Raw genomic sequence first — 19,042 nt, forward strand, 5'->3', positions numbered from 1 at the left:
TCAACTTACTGCGGTCCTGTCAAGCTATTTACGAGCATTTTATCCTGTGTCCTCCGATTAAGTGCTTGCGTGTGTCTGGAATAGCCTGACGCATCAGTCCCCCATTTCAAGTTCCAATGTAGCGGATCTAAATTTCCATTCAGTTGTTGTGCCCCAATCTCATTTGGGCGTACATCGTGACCTGTACTGAGTAGTGAGCGCACTCCCGTCATTATCCGCTTGCACATGGATGATGAACTTAGATTTTCCGCGAAGAAACATTACCAGAACACACGCCAGTCACTTGGATTTGCCATCCCAGCGACATAAAGGGGAACAATGTTACTTATTGTTGTCGCTGATAAAGCCGTCACAGCGCTGTGCCTGGTTGCGATGAAAATCCTTGTCCTCTCGCTCTCTTGCGCTCTCCCGCATCATTGCTAGCCCTTGTTTGCGTCGAAGCTCCCCCGGGTGATCGCGCTTGCTGTAGTGAAGTATTCCATGGCTCATTATCCCTTACTTGTCTTTCACATCGTTATTGCACCCTGACAGCTTGCAGGGTAATCTGTCGCTTGTCCTGGCCAGAATGGGTCCAGTAGATATGGAGATCTTCAGAGATATTTCTAACTATGTGAAGGGTCACATTTGCACCATGCAATACAGCGATAATTTGATTGATTAACCGTACTTCTTCAGGTTACTGAAAACCAACAATTAAACTTACTTGGTTTGAAGCACAATCTAATACACGTAGTAGGCTCTATCATAGTATCAATGGGATGATAAGAGGAAAACCCCCCCGGGTTCCCATGTTGTTTTTGCATAACTTGCAATCGGCAAGATCCTGTTGCCTTTTTCGTCAATTCCGCAGCGTCACATCATGGACTTGTCATGGGCGTTCATGGCCTTACCACCTATCTGCGAGAGAATCAGCGAATCCTCGCCAAAGCCATCGATTTCCCCTCGAGCTTGAACGACGTGAATTCGATCGTGGTTGATGGTTGGTCGTGAGTATATGAAGATCTCGTCGATGGCTTTGTGGCGACAGCGACTTATGTTATGCCCTTCAGGTTCATCTATGAGCTTTATGAAGAGTCTAAATTACCTTGGGTCTATGGTGGCGAGTACAAAGCTTTCTCTGCATGCGTCGAAGGTGTCGTGAAAGCATGGATGGCTGTGGGACTCAAAGTATATTTTGTCTTTGACGGTACATTCATTTCCCTATCATCGTGGCGGCATCTGAGCTCATCTAAGCCATCTCCTAAAAGGTTCTGCCCCCGAACTGAAGATTCCGACCCTCATCAGCCGTCTCAATCACTCGATCGTTGAACGGAGTCTTCTTTTCTTCAGAACCTCCGAAACATCACGCTCAACTCCCCGCTTTCTGCGTGAGACGCGGATGATCCCACCACTTGCATATCATGCATGCCTGCATGCACTTCGTGAAGTCGCCTCTTCAGCAAATACCCTGGAAGTGCATTTCGCAGATGAAGAAGGCGATCCTTATGCCGTCGAACTCGCCGGCAGGCTCGGGGCATTTGTCGTTGGTAATGACTCAGACTTTGTCATTCTCAATTCTGGGAAATATGCAGGATATATCCAGCTTGATGACATACTGTGGGCAGTACCTAACTCCGTGGATGCTGGCTCCGATGACGGGAATGGGGAGTTCCGCACAGTGAAGAAATCAAAGACAAAAAAGAAAAGCGCTGCTCAACAGGGGGTTCGCAGAGGTTTAATACCCCCAGAGCATAGCACGGATCTCAGTCTGTCAGTTTCGGTGTACACCCCGGCTGTCTTGGCATCCCACTTCAAGATTCCAGTCACCCTGTTACCTTTGCTGGGTGCCCTGGTGGGCAACGATTTTTCCAACCAGTCTTCCACACAACGAAACGTCCAAAACTTATTTTTCGAGCGCCAGTTAACGTTATCGCAACGCATTGCTCGTGTCGGGTCCACGTTAAGTGGGATACTCTCCGCTGCCACTCAGAAACGCAAAGCTAGGCATCAGGTCGGTTCAGTCATGGATTTGATTGACAGATCTGTGCATGCACTCCTGATCAGACCACCAAGTACCATGGCTTCCGGAGAGATAGATGCCATCGTTGACCGGATCGTAAATGCAGCATTGCAGTACGCAATTGAAAAATACGACGGAGATACATTTGGGCCGGATGGTCTTTGGCCTAGCAAAATTTGTGCACTGCATCGCGCAGAAACTTGCCGGTTGCCGGCTCTATTCTCCCGTGCGCAATTACTATCTAGCGATGATGGAGCCGACGACAACGCAGGGGAACATGACACTCAATTTCACCAGCTCCACACTCTCTACATCGCTGCATACCGGTCGGGCCACTTCCAACCGAAGCTCATGGATATGTTGAATACTGGCACTTTCTGGCCGAGGTTGTTTTTGGAGAACCCCGACGCGGAAAATGTCGCACGGAGTATCGGCCGACCTATCCGGGAGTGGATCTACGCCATTTTGGAAGATGCCGTAGGGTTGCCGGAAGCGCCCGAGGGAGCTGAGGAGCCTGAAGTAGGGCAATCTGACGCATCTCAAGTGGATGAGGATGACGAGGATGAGCTCATTGACGTCATGGAAGAAGACTCTGAAGACGATGGAGCCGATCTCCTCGCCCCATTGCGTGGTGAGCTCCAAAAACTCCGCGCGTCAGATGAAGAGTCAGAGATTCCGGCGTCGACTGCATCCCGATCCCGGTCACACCTTCCACCGCGGCCCAAATGTATCACAGAGTACGTTAGGCGAGGCACTCGCGTTGCCCCGGAGGGGGTGACGGTGCCAGATATTGGCAGGCTGTTGGCGTCGTCGGCATTCTGCGGCGACAGTCAAGAAAATTGGACCCCCTTACCACTAAGGTCCGCATCCGAGCGGATGTCAGTTTTCCTGCACGCCCTCCGTAGCGGTACCGCTGCTGTCCAGGGGTTACCGAGCGAACAACTCATGAGCGCCCTCGTTTTGCGATGGGTCGTGCAAATGATGCACCTACGGGCATTAGAATCCGCAAGTAAGGAACGAGAAAAAGAGAGGTGGACTAAAGCGGAGGCAAGTGCATTCTTGGCATTTTACATGTCGGAAGGGCATGGTCTCGATTTCCGTACTACGCCTGCACCTGCCGACTCAGAACATAACACCGGATCTGAGACCACCCCAATCAGCAGTCGTAATATCCAGCTTATGGCCCAGGTGCTGATGGCGATCGAGAGTATTCACCATTTATCACAAGTTCTCTCGGTATCAGAACGGGTTCCTGTTCGTGTCCATACGTTGTCAGGGCAGACGTTCCATACGTTCCTTGCACAGAAGTCCTCGAATTGTCGAGACACTTTGCCGCTCGGGCTGTGGGGCGCATGTATGGAGGGGATAGGGGATGCTTTTGCAGAAGAGCGTCCAGTCAAAGCCAAAAAATCCAAGATCAACGGAAAGTCCACTTCCTCGGTGCAGAAAGCAGTGCGTCATGTTGGGACAATGGGTAGCCAGTTTGGACTATTAGCTGATCTTCAGGTTTAACGTACTTGTCGACTTCCTGTACTGTTTGTTGATATTAAAGGAATACCAGTCGGTGTTAATGCATTAATGGACTAATTAGACTACTAGTGGGTAGTTGGCAGCTGTGTGTGGCTGTGTGGCTGTACGTGTGCTGTGGTTTGTTGTTCTCCAGATTGCATAGCCCAATGTTTATTTGGCACCACGCTGTGGACCCGGGCCACAGCCAGAGCCCCCGCCTGTGACCGTCAGATAATTTGGGTGATTACGGCGGCGCTACGGTAGTATTAATGGTACATAAAGAATCTGTTTCGCGTAGTATAAAGCCACAACACGGCCAGGGCTTTCCTCTGCATAACAAGCCTACCGCGCGCACTACTCATTACTCGTCATGCGAACCTCAATAAGACGCCAATCCCCCGCTCCTGCAGACGTTATCACGTATCGTTTGAATAACCAAATGATGTATGTTCCCCCAGCGCAGAGTTTTGATGTGAGTATTTCAACCCTAGGAGTTTGTGCACTAACTCAGGAAAATCGTTGCAGCAAGCAGTCACTTTTGCCAGATCAGCATTCGAGACTGATCTCACCGGGATTGACAAAAGCCGGATATCCTTCTCATTGAATGTGCTCGCGAATGGGAAGCAGGGTTCTGTGGGCATCAGCTCTGTGGCATGGCCGACAATAATGTCACGTCTGGCACGCTATGAGATCATAGATGTGCACGTCCAACCAGAGCTCAAAGTGTCCGGACCCCCGCCGAGCTATCGGTCTGGCGGCTCGACAGAGCGTGCTGAGAGAGAGCAGCATTCACACACATCATCAGCTCTCAGCGGTCTCGTTCCCAGACGTCTGTTTCAGCGGCTGAGTGGCTGATTGCGCCATCGTACCGGGCCCCTTTGCACCTCCTACTTTACTAGAACTATCTTCACATGCAGACTCTTATGGGCAGTAATGTTTCAATTCAACTTGGATACCCGAGCGCCGCATTTTGCGCTGAACACGCCCATTCTTTTGTATTACGTTCCCTCATTTCATTTAATGTTGAGTGGTGCGACGTTCATTATGTTTCAATATTGTTTCATATGTCCTTATGATTTGCTGTATCAATTCAGAAAGGAAATTTGTTGAAATAAAGATATGTAATACTACTAGGTACTACTAGGGCGTTGTGGATGAGCGCGAGCTCGCATCAAATCACATACAGCACTCGATATGTGCGTCTATGATAATACGGAGACAATGCAATGAACAGGTCTTTAAATGAAATTTACCTGTTCCTTAATTCACTAACAATTAATTGAGAAGCTGCGTCCACAAGGTCAACAGTGCATAAACGCTGATGCAGTCCAGCAACTCACGGATTCCGTCGTGGTGAAATCATTGATGATTTGCCGCTAGCATTGCCTACCCCAAAGGACACATGGTGTATCACTACACGATTAAGTATCAAAGGCGCTCGATTAAGCGTCATCCAAGACCGAGCGCCGCCTAAGAGCTTCACATCGAGCGTCAAATACAGCATGTAACGGAAGAACGGTATCTTCGGTGATTACCTCGAACTCAAGTTTTAGGGCTGTAACGAAGAAGTGCCTTGCTCCTAAATGTTGCGTTGTACTGCAACAAATTATTGATATCTCGAACCCAATCATCCTCTTTCCCTGGCCCAACGCCTTCCTCGCCTGGCTGTTCGTCTCCATAATCGGATATGGACGAGCGGTTAATGCAAGGAACTGGGTATGGCGAAGCTTGTACCGTAACGGACTCCCCTGGATTAAGAACATGCGATACCCGCCCGTCCATCGAGACACCTGCTGCAGCACGGGAACGATCGCCAATCTAATAGCCACAACCGCATGTTTGAGTAACTGCTTCCACGTGCTGTCAAAGCAAGCGGGACGGGCAACTCACACGCAGAGTCACAGATGAAGACGAAGGGAACACCAGTGGCCGGAACGATAAACTTCGTGGACATATTGGCACGAGCACCACAGCACTCAAGGAGGGATGTACGATAGGCCCTCCAGCCGAGAGGGAGTATGCCGTTGATCCTGTAGGTGTGGACACAATCACGCCGTCGGACTACGGAAATCAGTAACGCGCGGTGTTTGGGAGATAGTAGTACGTACGACAGCCTCCGTGAGATGTTGCCCGTCTACATAAATATCGATGGTATTAAGGTGTGGACTTGACCCACGGTGCAGTGCAATTTCATTCATGACCTGCCATTCTGTGTTTGAGTTAGCATCATGAGTACACGCGATGTTGCAACCCCGACCATCACCAGAGGACCCTATTTTTTTGCGATCTTTGTCATAGAAAGTGCACGACAAGCGCATGCGGTTGAGGATGGTTGCCTTGCCCTGAAACACTGCCTCAAGCCCTTTCACAAAGTCGTCGATATCTGTGGCATGTTCAGTGACGTCCTGGTTTTAGGAGTTGTACACCCACGGAACGGAAGCAGAAATCCAAGGGTTCCCATTGAGAAACTTAGCACGGGAGGGACCGCTCCTAGGCTAAAAAGCGAAGCAGCATGCAGAATGGTACCGTCACCTCCAAGCGTCACAACAAGATCGATTTTTTCGGCATTAGGCCCTGTGATAGGTTCAAGCAAATTGCTTTCAGCATGTACAATCTACTCACCGGGACGCCACACTTCTGCACCGGAAGGAATGTCCGGGCGGTCTTCAGAGAACACCTTCACACCTGGATATGTCTTTTGTACGTGGCTGTTGGGTGTTGAGCACAACGTGTTAATTGGCTGAATGATGTATCACGCACTCTAGTAGTTCATCAATTGCCCCAACCACAGGCTCTGTCCGGAGTTTGTTCACAATTAGGATGGATCGCGGAGGATATGACGCTTCCTGTTGGCTGTCTTGTTGAGCGTTAGCGGTCCACGATTCTTAAGGGGAGACGGCAGACACACGCTTGCGCTGATGAAAGTGCACGAGAAAGACGTGTGTGTGTTAGTAGTTGTGAGTTGAACGGATTCCCGCGCGATGGTGAAAGTAGTGACGGTCGACTTCGTACTCTGGTGTGCAGACAACGTCGAAAAGGAGAATACAGGAGAGCTCGCTGCGCATGGCCGACCATAGTAGTTGACATGGCTGCCAGCAAGTCTTGAGTCAACTGCACCACAGTGCAATAATTCCAAGTTGACTCAAGACCGTACGTAACTATCTTTCTTCTTGCCACAACCTTTGCAAATGTTCTCACCCGTTTTTAAAATCGACCCTCTTCCAACGAATCCAAAGACACTCATATTCTGGAGCTTTCTATAGCACTGTCAGTCCAATGGTGATGTTATGAACGAATGTTTTGGTCAGTTTCTCAATATTGACTCTATCATGACTCCTCTGTCTTGACGCCGACAGCACTGCTCAGAGCCTGGGCCAAACATAGTACATGACAGTACAGCACGTCAGTTTATGTATTCTAGGCCTCAGGAGAGGGGCGCCCTTCATGGATCAGTTCCATATGTATACAGTGCAAGCACAGTGCACGAGTACCCGGGTCCTTGACAAGTCCTTGATGTACTATTTAGTTCGCACTGGCAGTGATTGCTTGGCACTTTGAAATCGATACTCTAGGAGAAGTTGTCGTATTGAATGCAGCGAGTTCACTTGGACTGCTGTGTTCGTGATGCATCTGCAAGCGGCTGTCAAGGGGCATTGGCTATCTCCGAGATGGGTTCACCACTCTGTCTTGAACAACGGGCTGTATCGACGACAGACGTATTACCTTTCACCGAGGTCGGCCCTGTCTTGCCCTAGGCTCTTAGGCTTTCTCCTATCAGTCTCAAGCATCGGAGCGTGGTGGTCAATTTCGACACGACCTGACTTTCCAGTGAAAACGATCCAGAAGATCACGCCTGAAGAGGAATGCCTTTGGCTTCTAGTATTAGCTCTGATAGACCTGGGTCCTGTATAGCTAGCGGTAAATCTGATTATGATCTGAGATTCGGTAACTATCTATTGATGACTCGTGCAGAAAAAAAACGAACATCTCGAACGAGTAAAATTTCTTTCATCGAATCGATCGCGGCGTCTCCATCGAACTATATATCGGCCCATCGGGATTTGGCTAATCTCCGTACTTTCCTAGGCCGGCAGCGTGGACGTCGGGAACACAGACATCCCGCATGCTAAGCAGGTAGAAGTCACTCCTGTACCAATTCACATCGGGGGACGATGGTTGGATCCCTTTTTTTTCAACAAGGTATTGCCACCAGGGGGATTTTTATTGTCGACGAGAGCCTTGGCTGTTTAATATTAGTTATTCGCATCCTTTCTGACTCTGAACCACCTTCAAGAATATCTTGATGAGCAGCCAGTTATCGATATATCACGTTCCGTGTTCTGGCTCTGCCAGACATCCCTTGATCCCGACGCCGTATCTGCCGCCGCGAGATGGATTCCCGAAGTCCCTTTTCCAAATCATGGTTATGGGTCATGGGCGATTTGGGGCAAACTCTTCAGGCTAGTTCAGGACGGGCTCGATTGTCCCTCTCCATCCCCTTCGGTCTTGATATATGCGAAAGCCTTGACTTCTTTGTATTTCTTTGCTCACACCAGCAATAATCGGTTTTCGCCCTTCTTTAGCCATGTCAACTATCATCATGTAGCAATGCTTCGTGTGGATGAGCACTGCAGTCATGATACAGAGCTGCTGCTGTTCGTGGTGACTGTGCTTCAATAATGGTTCGACGTCGTTGACGGCGCATCGGAAAGTACGATTCCCGAAGGAAATAACATAATCAGTGCGCTTGGTCCAAACATTAATCTCGACGACGTACTCTGGAATGGTTCTTACATCCTCTCTTGCATGGCCTTTGTAGATCGTCACTGCCATGGTACTTGAAGAAGGAAAACCATTGCCGTCATTTGTTCTTGCAACCTCTGGCGATCAGTATATCATCCGCAGGCTGCTGCCCATTGATCGAGCGCGTCCTCTTCCTTCCCAAAAAACCATTGCAAGATGTCCCATGTCATGATCGCGATCCTCAATTGGCAGACGATTAATCTCGAGGAAATCAAAATCATAGATAACAGGTACGCATACCGACTTTCTTCACGTGTGGTGGGGCTGATAATCAAATGTGTGTAGTGACAAGATTACAATGATCCTCCCCCGTGTCCCGACTCTTATGCTAAGTCCAGATATCACTACCGTAATTCAAAATGATCCTACTCCCACTCCCCACCCGGCATATTTTCGTATCCGCCCCTGTCCTTTTTCTCACAATCACCAAGGTCACGTACGTTTTCCGCAACCAAGGTCTCACATTTTAGAGCTATATTGGAGCCTTTAGCCCGCCTTGCCAGCGAAACGGAATTCAGAAGTCATTTCGAGGACAGCGGGGTGGAAACGTGGAACATTGGTGTCTTCAAAGCTACCGTACCTAGCAATATTGAAATCGCGTCTGCATCAGCATTCTGCCTTGCCGCATGTTGTGCTATGGATGACCTCTTCAAACCAGGGGTCGTGCACACCAGAATGATCTGGAGTCCGGCAGCTCCCTGGAAGGCAAATGTGGACGCCTCTGTGCTGCTCGACTATCTCAATCAAGTCCATCGCCAGCCCACCTATGTTAACCGGCTCCGTCGTGCTCGCCTAGGCACGGATCTGCGTAACAGCATTGCACTTGCTTGTGCGCTGCTGATGCTGACGAAGCCATCTTCACTCTTGAGACGACAGCTGCGGTAGTGCCTTGCATCATTTTCGCGATGGAGCAGACAGAATCCCCTTTCATCAGACATGTTGGGTTGAAGACCGCCCATGTTATCAGAGAGCAACTATCGAATATTATAGATGATGTCCGTGATTAAGTCCTCCCGGCCTTACGTTCCGTGACCTTCGGAAGTATCCAGGACGATAGCATTGCTCCTGGTGATACATCACCTGATCGATTTATCCATCTAGAACGTGATCTTCATTATCTGGAAATATTCTTCGCCCTCGCAAACAGCGAGTATTGGCTCTCACAGTTCCGCCAAGGCAGCTGCGATCAATCATCACATACACCGCTGTGTTTCCATATCCGAAATCCTTCATACACCGTCACAGAATACAGAAGACTACAGAGAACTCTCGCTACGACTCATCTTGATATTTACTCGCAATGCCTGCGCTGACGATTGTGTATGGCCGGAATGGGACGTCTGGTTTGCAGCGCGCCCGGACAATCAGGTGTTACTTGCCCAGCAAGCTTGAGAGTATCCACGAATACCGAACGAGTGCCCTGATGTGGTCCCTCTTCTCGTTGCTTTCACGGACAAGATGTTGTCGAGTCTTGATGATGTAAGTGAGGGGGACTTAGTGAAGCTCGATAAGGACGCAGTGATTGCGGCGCTAGGTGGCATTTTCCAGCAGGTGCATATAGTAGCTGGACGCTAGTGTGGATGTAGACGGCATGCAGATTGCTTTGGAGGCATTTGGGACAAGGGTGCTGATTTCGAGAGACGAGCTATTGAGGAAATTCGGTGTACAGTGATTGTAAAACTTTTCGCTATCTGCCAGTACTAGATCTGTTTGCATATTATCCGACTACTCCAGAGTCCAGAAGCTACTGAGAGAAGGTCTTCGAGGTCAAAATTTCTTCAGCCGTATCAACGATTTCTACGCCTGCCTTGGTCATCTCGATCCATTCTGTACCCTCATCAGACACGCTCTTGACCGCATCCCTGATCACAAACGTCCTGAAGCCGTGTTTCTTTGCATCAAGTGCACTAAACTTGACGCAATAATCTCCCGCTATGCCGACCACGAAAACATTCGATATCTCCTTGCTCCTCAGCTTGTCCTTGAGCCCAGTGTTCGTAAGTCCCCATGGATCTTCAAATGCAGAGTAACACTCGATCCCGACGTCGCAGCCTTTACGTACGACATCCAGGCACTCGTGCTTCAGGCCGTCCACAAATGCTGCACCAGTCGTGTCCTGTACGCAGTGCACAGGCCACAGCACCTGTTCGAGCGCTTCTAGTGGCAGTTTATCCTCAGGCTTCCTCTTTGCTAACAACTCTGCGGGAGGAGATATGGTAATCTTCTCGAACTCCTTCTTGCCTGCATGATTGCGCGCAAAGGAGATGTGGTTGGCGGGATGGTAGTCTTGTGTGCCGATTTTAAGAGCGAATGGAAGCGTGAGGAGTGCATTGACGGTGTCGATGATCTGCTCTGCGTCGCGAACGGCGAGGCTGCCGCTGACGAAGTCATTCTGTACGTCAATGACGAGTAAAGCAGACTTGGAGGGTTGAATGGATTCGAGGTCTACTAGCATCGTTACGGTGTGGCTTATGATGAATTATGGGCTGATATCTGTGCTAGCTCCGTTGTTTATATACCCCATGATTATCTTATCAACGGAATCATTTCATTCCGGCTATTATTCTTCAAGCAGCTTTGCGTTTGTTTGTTCTGCTGCTTCAATTCTTGAGACACGGCGACTGCAGACACTGAGACAGGGTAGTGCTGTACAGGAGGTAGATGTTTTCACATTATGTTTTCTGACCAGCAAGCGTGTTGACTATGAACTTTCGCAGCCATGTCCAACTTGTCGCAACGGACAAGAACTTGGTCAACGAGCGATGCAGCCGAACCCTCGTCCGATACTAGTGACACCGGAAAGGAACAGGATCAGCTGCAGCTTAATAGGGTACTAGTACACGACGCGCAACTGGAATTTAAACGTCAAGCGAAGATTTTCGATGCTCAGATGCACAAGATGAAGGTATGTTCGGCGCATTGTGGTTCGTTTCAATATCAGCTCATAGTGATCCGTCCTAGAAAGAACGTCGGTTCTTCGTCAAGGCTCGTTTCCTGTTCCCGCTCGGAATCCTGCGTATGTTATTTATACATTATCTCCAAGCTATGATGACATACGTCGTACAGTTGGAATATTATTGGGTTTCATCCTCATCCAGCCTTCAGACTTTCAGGATATTCACAGCAACCTTCTTCTCCTCATAGAAGAGTACGACATCTCGCTCAAAATACCAGACATTGATCTGTCACGCGTCGAATTAGAATGGACCCGATTTCGGAGCAATATTCCAGAGGTCTGGAAGCTGAATAATGACGGACGCGAGTTTCAGGCTGGAGAGGCGATGAAAGCACGAGGCTTGACGGCGCACTATCCCATCGTGCTCGTGCCTGGCATCGTATCCACCGTAAGCCTATCTATTAAACTGCGTCTACTTGATATTCATTACCGTCCGAACGCGACTAGGGTTTGGAATCGTGGTCTACTTCACCCGACCATCGCGCTTTTTTCCGCGAAAAACTCTGGGGAGGCTTCAATATGGTCACACAAGTAGCTTTCAATCGTGACAAGTGGATAGCAGCGATGATGCTGGATCCGGTCACCGGTCTCGACCCTCCAGGTGCCAAAATTCGAGCTGCGGAAGGAATAGGTGCTGCAAGCAGCTTCATGACTGGGTACTGGATTTGGTGCGTCTCTTATAACGTGACGTTCTTTTGAGAATTAGAAGTGACAGCATATACACAGGTCCAAGGTCGTTGAGAATCTTGCCGTAGTAAACTATGACACGAACAATCTTCACTTGACCCCATATGACTGGAGGCTTTCCATGTGGAACCTGGAAGAACGAGACGGCTACTTCTCAAGGTTGAAGTCTACAATAGAAGGGTTCAAGTATGGTGCTAAAACGCGAATATCACACCAGACAAGTTTATATTCTATGACAGGAAACGACAAGGCAAGAAGACCGTCATCGCTGCACACTCAATGGGTAGCACAGTATGTCCATGTGTCTCTCGTTGCTGTCACCGTCTCAATTGTGGTACTTTTAGGTAATGCTGGTAAGGTCTAGGCTCTAAGATAGTTCCCTCCTGTAAAACTGATGAATTGGTAAAAAGTACTTGTAGGTCTTAGATCTCTTAGGCGTAGAGTTGACGATTTCTTCTTGACCTCTTTCTTCTAGCTTCAAATGGGTCGAGTCTCCCGAACATGGAGGCGGCGGACTAGATTGGGTAGAGGTCAGCCCCTGGCCCCCTCGTACCACAAGACGCTGAAAATTCTGCTTAGAATCACATCGAGTCCTACATTACCATTGGAGGGACACATCTCGTAAGTCTTTCCCTCCCTTGAATAACAATTACTTATTGCGTTTTCAGGGCGTGGTAATCCCCGTTTCATTGACATTACCGTTGTTTGCTGCTGATGAGTTTATCGTTTGAATTTTTGAAGGCAAAGGCTATGGCCGCTTTCTTGTCTGGTGAAATGAAGGATACAGTGCAAATGAATCCTGCTGGCGCATACGGTCAGGGCGGTTCATGTTTCTAAGTTATCATCTGATGATACCCTGCAGTCCTCGAGCGCTTTTTCTCGCGAAAGGAGCGGCAGAAGCTATTCTGTAGTTGGGCTGGCAGTGCTAGCATGTGGATCAAGGCGAGTACAGACCATCATCTTCGGTCAAGCGCCTCTGCAACAATTTTCAGGGAGGAACGGATGTTTGGGGCGATGCCAGCTGGGCACCTGATGACGAGCCCGGTTCATCACATACTCATGGTGAATTGATTGCCTTCCGACAAGCAGCCGTGCCACTATCTGCGCATGGCAGTATCTCAAGTATCGAGCAAACAAAGAACATGACGGCTGATGACGCAAGCACATGGATTTTGGAGCGTACTCCTTCAACATTTCAGGTTGATGACCGACTCTCTCTTGTTTGTACAATCATGCTCACAAAGAGACAGAAAATGATTTGGGATAACTACTCGTTCGGTATTGAGCGGGATGAAGAAGTACTCAAGAAGAATGCGCTAGATCCGAGGAAATGGTCAAACCCTTTGGAAGTACAGTATGTTATTCATAGTTCGTCTTATAAAAAACCTGACGGTGAGTTGCCTAGGCTACCAAATGCGCCTTCCATGAAGATCATTTGTGTTTACGGCCATGGAAAGGAAACTGAAGTACTCCCTAAGATTTGCTATTGTGTTTTCCAAGACTGAATTCGATAACAGAGATCATACTGGTATGCTCATGGACCACACGAACATGACGAGTCGTTCGCAGAGGTCGAGCATTCGACTTGCACCGACCCTACCGACAAATGCAACTATACAGTACGCCCACCCTTAGATATGCCAGTTTCCAGGACGAGCTGGATAGATGCTGATTACACGCATGAGACCACAACGCCCAAGGTGAGCTAGCGACTTTTATTATGCACGTTATATGTAAGCCGATTATAGGTGCGTAATGGTGTGAAAATGGGTGAAGGAGATGGCACCGTCAGCCTATTGAGCCTGGGAGCGATGTGTGTAGAAGGCTGGAAGAGACCAAGATGGAATCCGGGGGGAATTAACGTTACCACTGTTGAGGTACGTTGTCCATGCCCCCTCCAGTCATACAACATCTCTCATACCCTCAAAATACAGTTTCCTCATCAACCTGTTCCCAACATTCCCCGGGGTGGCGCAAATACTTCGGATCATGTTGATATCCTTGGGTCAACAGGTCTGAATGAGCTCATCATCAAAGTCGCCACTGGTGTCGGACATGAAGTCGAGGATCAATTTGTCTCTCGAATTCGGGAGTATGCTCGGCGAGTGCGATGGGATTGACCACGTATTGTTTTGTAGCGTATTTGTGCACATAATTCTCCGCTTTCCATCAGAACATGTGTTTCTGGGGACTTTCGAAATACTGACGGAGCATTTTCAAGATCACACTTCGCGTCAATCCGCCCTCGGTAATAAACCTCATGTGTCGCTTGAGCGACAGAGCACCATACTTATATTATCCATTCAGTAGGCTTAGAGGGTAATTACCTTTCATCTGCCCGAGCATGATCGACTGACCACTCGACGTCCAAGGATATGAATCTCAGAGATAAGCTCCGCAAATACATGCATATGTACACCAAGTTCACACCGGATTCATTCTGGATCCTAGTCTAGGGTTGGACCATTCCATTAAAGCTCCGACCTTTGGTGAAATCCAAGCCGAGAACCTCTCATGCCATATGTTGGTCGACATCTTGTTGCCAAACTGGCTCTAACTAGCTACAATTTTTCCGCGTCGAAAACGCCACGGAAACAGGTGTTTTCCTCCTCCTGAACCTTTGTGTGACTAACGGAAGGTTCGGGGCTGGTCACAGCCACATTTTTCTTTTATATTTTCTACCGTGCCCAAGGGACCAGCTCAATCTAAACATTGCTTAATCGTAGCTTCAGCGAGTTCTTAGCGAGTTCAGAATTTACTTTGAGGAACACTAGTAATTGTATGCAAGAACCACCTCACCCAATCTACTCTGACTGAATGAATGCCGATGCTAAAGTGGGCACAGCCCGGGGGGAGGAGGACGAATGAGTGTGCGGATGCCTGGAATCCAGCCTCCGTAGAAAGACGCAGAAATTCGATCACTGTAAAGGCCCCTCACAGGCCCTCTATCCCCTCCAGCATCTCCACCACAACACGCCCGACTCTCCCATCCCTGATCGCCTCACAGATAACTGAAACCCCGTTCCCGATCGTCCCGTCTCCCCCATCTAGGCCATCCCGCGTCCCAAACACATCCCCCTTGAGATTCCTAGCCCCGTGCATTCGCACGCCCAGTGTCACCCTCACAAACATGTACAGCGCACGCGTCCGCGGCGCGAGGTACTTGCTTGCCGGGGCAGGCCCGCGCCACGCCACCTCTGTCTCCTCAGCACTCGGGCTTGCACCGCGCACCGCATTCGGCTGTACGCCCAGATACGCGCACCGCAGTTCCGTCAACTTCTTCACCAACCGCGTGGCAAACGATGCAATGAACACCGGGAGCTCGCCCAGATCTGCGCCCTGCACTGGAGAGGTTGACAGCGCCGTGATGAGCGATACCACACATGCGCCTGCAACTTTGTGCATCCGCGCGCTTGTCTCGAGCGTCGTTGTGTGGTCGAGCGTCTCTGTGAGCGCTGGGAGGCAAGCGGCCACGAGCGAGGTAGCTGTGGTGTCGTCAGTGAGCGAAGGGAAGGCGTTGAGGAGGGATGAGCGGACGAGTCCTGGGAGCGCCTCCCGCAGCTCCTCGCCGAGTGCGCGGAGATCGAGCGCCTGGCAGATCACGATGAGGTGTGAGGCGGCGAGTAGAGTGGACACTTCGAGTGCGGTCAGGGTGTACCTTGCTGAGATGAGCGCGAGGGAACTGTAGAGGTATAAAGTGATGTAAGGTTAATTCAGGAAAGAAAGAAAAAGAAAAGACGTACTTGACGCTCTGGTTGTGCATCTCAGCGCTCACGTTGCCGACGCCGACGTTCATGCCACCCAGTGCATTCAACTCGCCCGTATATGACGCAGCAGCGATGTCAACACCCTGTCCGCATCATTACTATCAGCCGTCATGTCCACCCGCAGTCAGACCAAGATCACGCACCTTGAACCCGAAATCCAATCCGACCTCTCCACCAGCCAAATTGGGGAACAAGCCCCTGTTCATGGCTGGGTTCACAATTTCCGTGAGCTGCACGAACATCAGCTTGCCGATGTGAGCGAGGCTGAGACGGACGTGGTCCATCGCGTTCGTAATGGCGAGCGCTTGGAAGTTGCCTGCATGATGAATCTGTCCGGTCTGGTTGTTGGACGCAGAAGGGGGTTCGATGAGCGGGTTGTCGGTGGCTGTTGGGTAATGTGATAAGTTGGTATGTGGCTACGGGACTGGGGTAGGACTTACTGGAGTTAACCTCGGTTGTGATTACTTGTGCTGCATTTGCGAGGTCCTCGAATTGGGGACCGAGCCATTGGGGGGCTGTGCGGAGAGAGTAACTGCGTGCGGAGTTAATGTTCAGTTTCAACGTGACGAAGAAAAGCGGAACTTGCCGATCCTGCCTCAACACGCCGGCATCGTCCTCAATCTTGACTTCTACCTCATGTGCACTTGCAAAGGAAGACCCGTCGAGCAGAGTGTACATAAGATGTGCGGAGTGGATCTGCGTTGAGTCACCAGGAGATTACGAGTGTTTGCGGTGCGAAAATGCATGAATTTTTCGGAGGTTAGTCATCAGAAGAAAACGACGAGAAAAAAAACAATCAGTTCTCTGGACCGCTCGAAAAATCCGAAAAAATGTACTTGTCCAATGTGTGGCCTTGCCTCGCCGACGAATGGATCGAAGCTGCCCCTCGCACCGAGCATCGCTTCAACAGACATGGCTGTTAGACCTATAAGCGCAAACAGGTCAGTCTCATGCAGGAGACAAATGAAGAAACCACTCACGGCACCTAGCACACCCATCCCCCGCGCACCTCTCACAACTAACGCACTTACGGCTGCACTAAATGCCGTGCCATTCAGGATCCCTAGATGCTCCTTACTCGAGAGCGGGAGGGGAGTGATGCCGGCAACCTGCAAGGCCTGCGGGGCAGGAAGGAGGGCGTAAGGTTCGTAGTTGTCCAATTTGGGAGTTTCTATTGGTAGGGGAAGGGCATCGGCTGAGGGAGGAAGTGGGGTAGACACAGAGAAGGGTGACAATTGGGGTGAGGAGTGTGGCGAAGATGTTACAGTTGAAAAGGGGGTTGAGGATGTACTGGGTACCGCTGAAGAGGGGCGGGGCAAAGGAACCCAAGCCCTGATAGCAGGGTTTCCGATGAGTGTTGCGGCAATGTAAGAGAGGGAAGATAGGTCTGTGGGAGGGGTGGGTTAGTACCACAGAAAGGTACAAAACTAAAAATAGATTACTCCCCTCCACTAGAACTGACGCTGCCCCTGATAGGAACAACAGGGGTAACGCCTTTGTTTATAAGCTCTGTCATTTTCTGGACAAGTTCCCAGCGGACACCACTGTGTCCGCGCATGATACTGTTAGCGCGGACAAGGAGAGCGGCGCGTGTCCAAGGGGGTGGCATAGTAGTACTGGTGAATGGGTCAGAGAGCGGGGCGGGGGAAGGGAAAACGTTGAGATGAGAGTTGCTAAAAGAAGAGAGGGTCGGGATAGCAGTGGGTGCGTAAGTAGGGAGAATAACGCCGGCATGCTGGTGCTGCAGGAGGGCGGCGCCGAGTGCAATAGGGTCATCCGTCCTTGTATCTGCGCTACCACCAAAACCAGTGCTGACACCATAGACACTAATGCCTGCTGCGACCTTGCTCTCGATGACAGCACGGGAAGCAGATGCTTTTGCTTTGACATTCTGGTCATCAGTAAGTTGGAGTTTAACGGGATTACTGCGAGAAGAAGGCGGGTAGAGGGCGATAGCAGCAATCTGAGAAAGAGACAGGGTAGACCCTGTGAGGGTGATTGGAGATCCTGTACTGCAAGGCAATTGAGTATTAGGACTAGAAGCAAGTGAAACGAGGTTACTCACAGGTAAGAGTCAAGCTCCTTGACATCCTGGATGTACTGGGAGACGAGAGCATGAGTAGCCATGATGAATGATATCTAGGATGAAGGAGGTAAGTCACAGTCTAGGTATTAAGTAGCTTATATAGCGGTGTCAGTCTGGATTAAAAGTCATACTCATACTAGCTGCAGCTTTTCTATCTCGCCTCCAACAAACGGTTTGATCCGCCCGCCAATTAAGCTGAAGTCGTTGTATTTTGTGAACAGGAAATTTTTACATGACACAGTTGGTGACTTGAGGGAGGGCCGAGTTTCGCCGGCAGGTACCTTTTTCACCGCCGTGTCGAAAACACCCAGTGGCATATCCTGAAATAAAATAACGCGGAGGGCCGCGGTGCACTATGAGAGAGTTGGATAACATATTTCAAAGGGAAATTGGACGAAACTGCACATGCTAAGCTAGGACAAATTTTTAGTATCTTTGAGTAAAGTGAACATCATTGCCTTGAAGCTTACGCCAAGCTCAGTTCTTCGACTACTCGACACGACTTTTCTTGCTGGAGCAGCGGGCCGCGGTGCGACTGTAATGATAGTTCATCTGCCAGACAGCGCTTCTTGACGGGGTTGCAAGGACCACTTGATGGCTTGCGCCGTACTATGAGCTCTCGAAGTACAGCATTGGAGACTGACTTCTCCTAATTCCGTGATGCACAAGCGTGAAGTGCACTTCGGCAATTGTACCAGCCAGCTTGCCATCATAATTCTCCGCTATAATGAGCTGAAAGCCTTTGTCATATAGGAGTGGTAAAACGCAATGGGTATGCACGATATTCGCGAGCTCTTCCTTGTACCTCTCTTGTACGGGCCAGAAAGATACACTAGTCTCTGTTCGAGCATTCTGTTTCTGGTTCAAAATTGTGCGAGTCAGATAACGAAGAGATCTCGTGAGACGGCATACTCGGAGACGAGCGCCGAGGTCAAACTACGGTTTCCTCCAGCATATGTCAATGAACTTGATCGTATGTAAAGGATAAACATCCATGAATCACGTACGCAGGCCCCTGTAGAACTCGAAACCCTAGAGCAAAGTGTGCTACCGCTAGCACCGATGCAGAGGACATGTAGCATTCATGGACCGGGGGAAAAAGAAAACTGCCGTTGACTTCTGCATACGCGTTCACAGACTACCGGTCGCGAGGATAAACTATCAACCACTCGATAATTGATATTGGCACTCTCCACCCAGCGGAAAACTCGCTTCATTTAATGGGTATGTTGCAC

General features: G+C 49.7%; 7 protein-coding genes across 7 annotated transcripts; 4 read left to right on the plus strand and 3 right to left on the minus strand.

The window, feature by feature from the left end:
* Positions 1-870: 870 nt before the first annotated feature.
* On the plus strand, positions 871-3,511 carry EDB91DRAFT_1052940 (uncharacterized protein; the record flags this gene model as incomplete). The annotated part of the gene is made up of 3 exons (XM_041313709.1): positions 871-986; positions 1,050-1,186; positions 1,248-3,511. 3 exons carry the CDS (start codon positions 871-873, stop codon positions 3,509-3,511), a joined length of 2,517 nt encoding a protein of 838 aa, XP_041177509.1.
* A 367-nt stretch (positions 3,512-3,878) lies between these two features.
* Positions 3,879-4,363, plus strand: EDB91DRAFT_1081945 (uncharacterized protein; the record flags this gene model as incomplete). The annotated part of the gene is made up of 2 exons (XM_041315437.1): positions 3,879-3,980; positions 4,034-4,363. The coding sequence occupies 2 exons, from the start codon at positions 3,879-3,881 to the stop codon at positions 4,361-4,363; spliced, it is 432 nt and encodes a 143-aa protein (XP_041177510.1).
* A 687-nt stretch (positions 4,364-5,050) lies between these two features.
* Positions 5,051-6,595, minus strand: EDB91DRAFT_1248262 (ATP-NAD kinase-like domain-containing protein; the record flags this gene model as incomplete). Its single annotated transcript, XM_041322905.1, has 8 exons — positions 5,051-5,326; positions 5,399-5,569; positions 5,617-5,717; positions 5,766-5,891; positions 5,939-6,082; positions 6,131-6,216; positions 6,269-6,361; positions 6,417-6,595. 8 exons carry the CDS (start codon positions 6,593-6,595, stop codon positions 5,051-5,053), a joined length of 1,176 nt encoding a protein of 391 aa, XP_041177511.1.
* A 1,872-nt stretch (positions 6,596-8,467) lies between these two features.
* On the plus strand, positions 8,468-9,499 carry EDB91DRAFT_1281849 (uncharacterized protein; the record flags this gene model as incomplete). Its single annotated transcript, XM_041324746.1, has 4 exons — positions 8,468-8,541; positions 8,597-8,747; positions 8,768-9,140; positions 9,164-9,499. The coding sequence occupies 4 exons, from the start codon at positions 8,468-8,470 to the stop codon at positions 9,316-9,318; spliced, it is 753 nt and encodes a 250-aa protein (XP_041177512.1). The 3' UTR covers positions 9,319-9,499.
* Positions 9,500-9,924: 425 nt separating this feature from the next.
* Positions 9,925-10,825, minus strand: EDB91DRAFT_343895 (Isochorismatase-like protein). Its single transcript, XM_041326946.1, has one exon. The coding sequence runs from the start codon at positions 10,764-10,766 to the stop codon at positions 10,056-10,058; it is 711 nt and encodes a 236-aa protein (XP_041177513.1). The 5' UTR covers positions 10,767-10,825; the 3' UTR covers positions 9,925-10,055.
* Positions 10,826-11,030: 205 nt separating this feature from the next.
* EDB91DRAFT_1281857 (Lecithin:cholesterol acyltransferase-domain-containing protein) lies at positions 11,031-14,074 on the plus strand (the record flags this gene model as incomplete). Its single annotated transcript, XM_041324747.1, has 19 exons — positions 11,031-11,216; positions 11,273-11,327; positions 11,378-11,655; positions 11,715-11,935; positions 11,994-12,140; positions 12,194-12,245; positions 12,299-12,307; positions 12,374-12,396; positions 12,430-12,484; positions 12,534-12,575; positions 12,623-12,628; positions 12,696-12,768; positions 12,817-12,919; positions 12,976-13,153; positions 13,205-13,308; positions 13,360-13,420; positions 13,472-13,654; positions 13,703-13,831; positions 13,889-14,074. 19 exons carry the CDS (start codon positions 11,031-11,033, stop codon positions 14,072-14,074), a joined length of 2,091 nt encoding a protein of 696 aa, XP_041177514.1.
* An 814-nt stretch (positions 14,075-14,888) lies between these two features.
* On the minus strand, positions 14,889-17,848 carry EDB91DRAFT_1237251 (phenylalanine ammonia-lyase; the record flags this gene model as incomplete). Its single annotated transcript, XM_041321560.1, has 9 exons — positions 14,889-15,636; positions 15,698-15,804; positions 15,865-16,037; positions 16,162-16,253; positions 16,308-16,417; positions 16,558-16,646; positions 16,707-17,108; positions 17,174-17,733; positions 17,787-17,848. The coding sequence occupies 9 exons, from the start codon at positions 17,846-17,848 to the stop codon at positions 14,889-14,891; spliced, it is 2,343 nt and encodes a 780-aa protein (XP_041177515.1).
* Positions 17,849-19,042: the final 1,194 nt, after the last annotated feature.

This window comes from Suillus paluster (assembly GCF_016628075.1).
Source record: "Suillus paluster strain FC165 chromosome Unknown EDB91scaffold_24, whole genome shotgun sequence".
NCBI classification, from domain to species: Eukaryota; Fungi; Basidiomycota; class Agaricomycetes; order Boletales; family Suillaceae; genus Suillus; species Suillus paluster.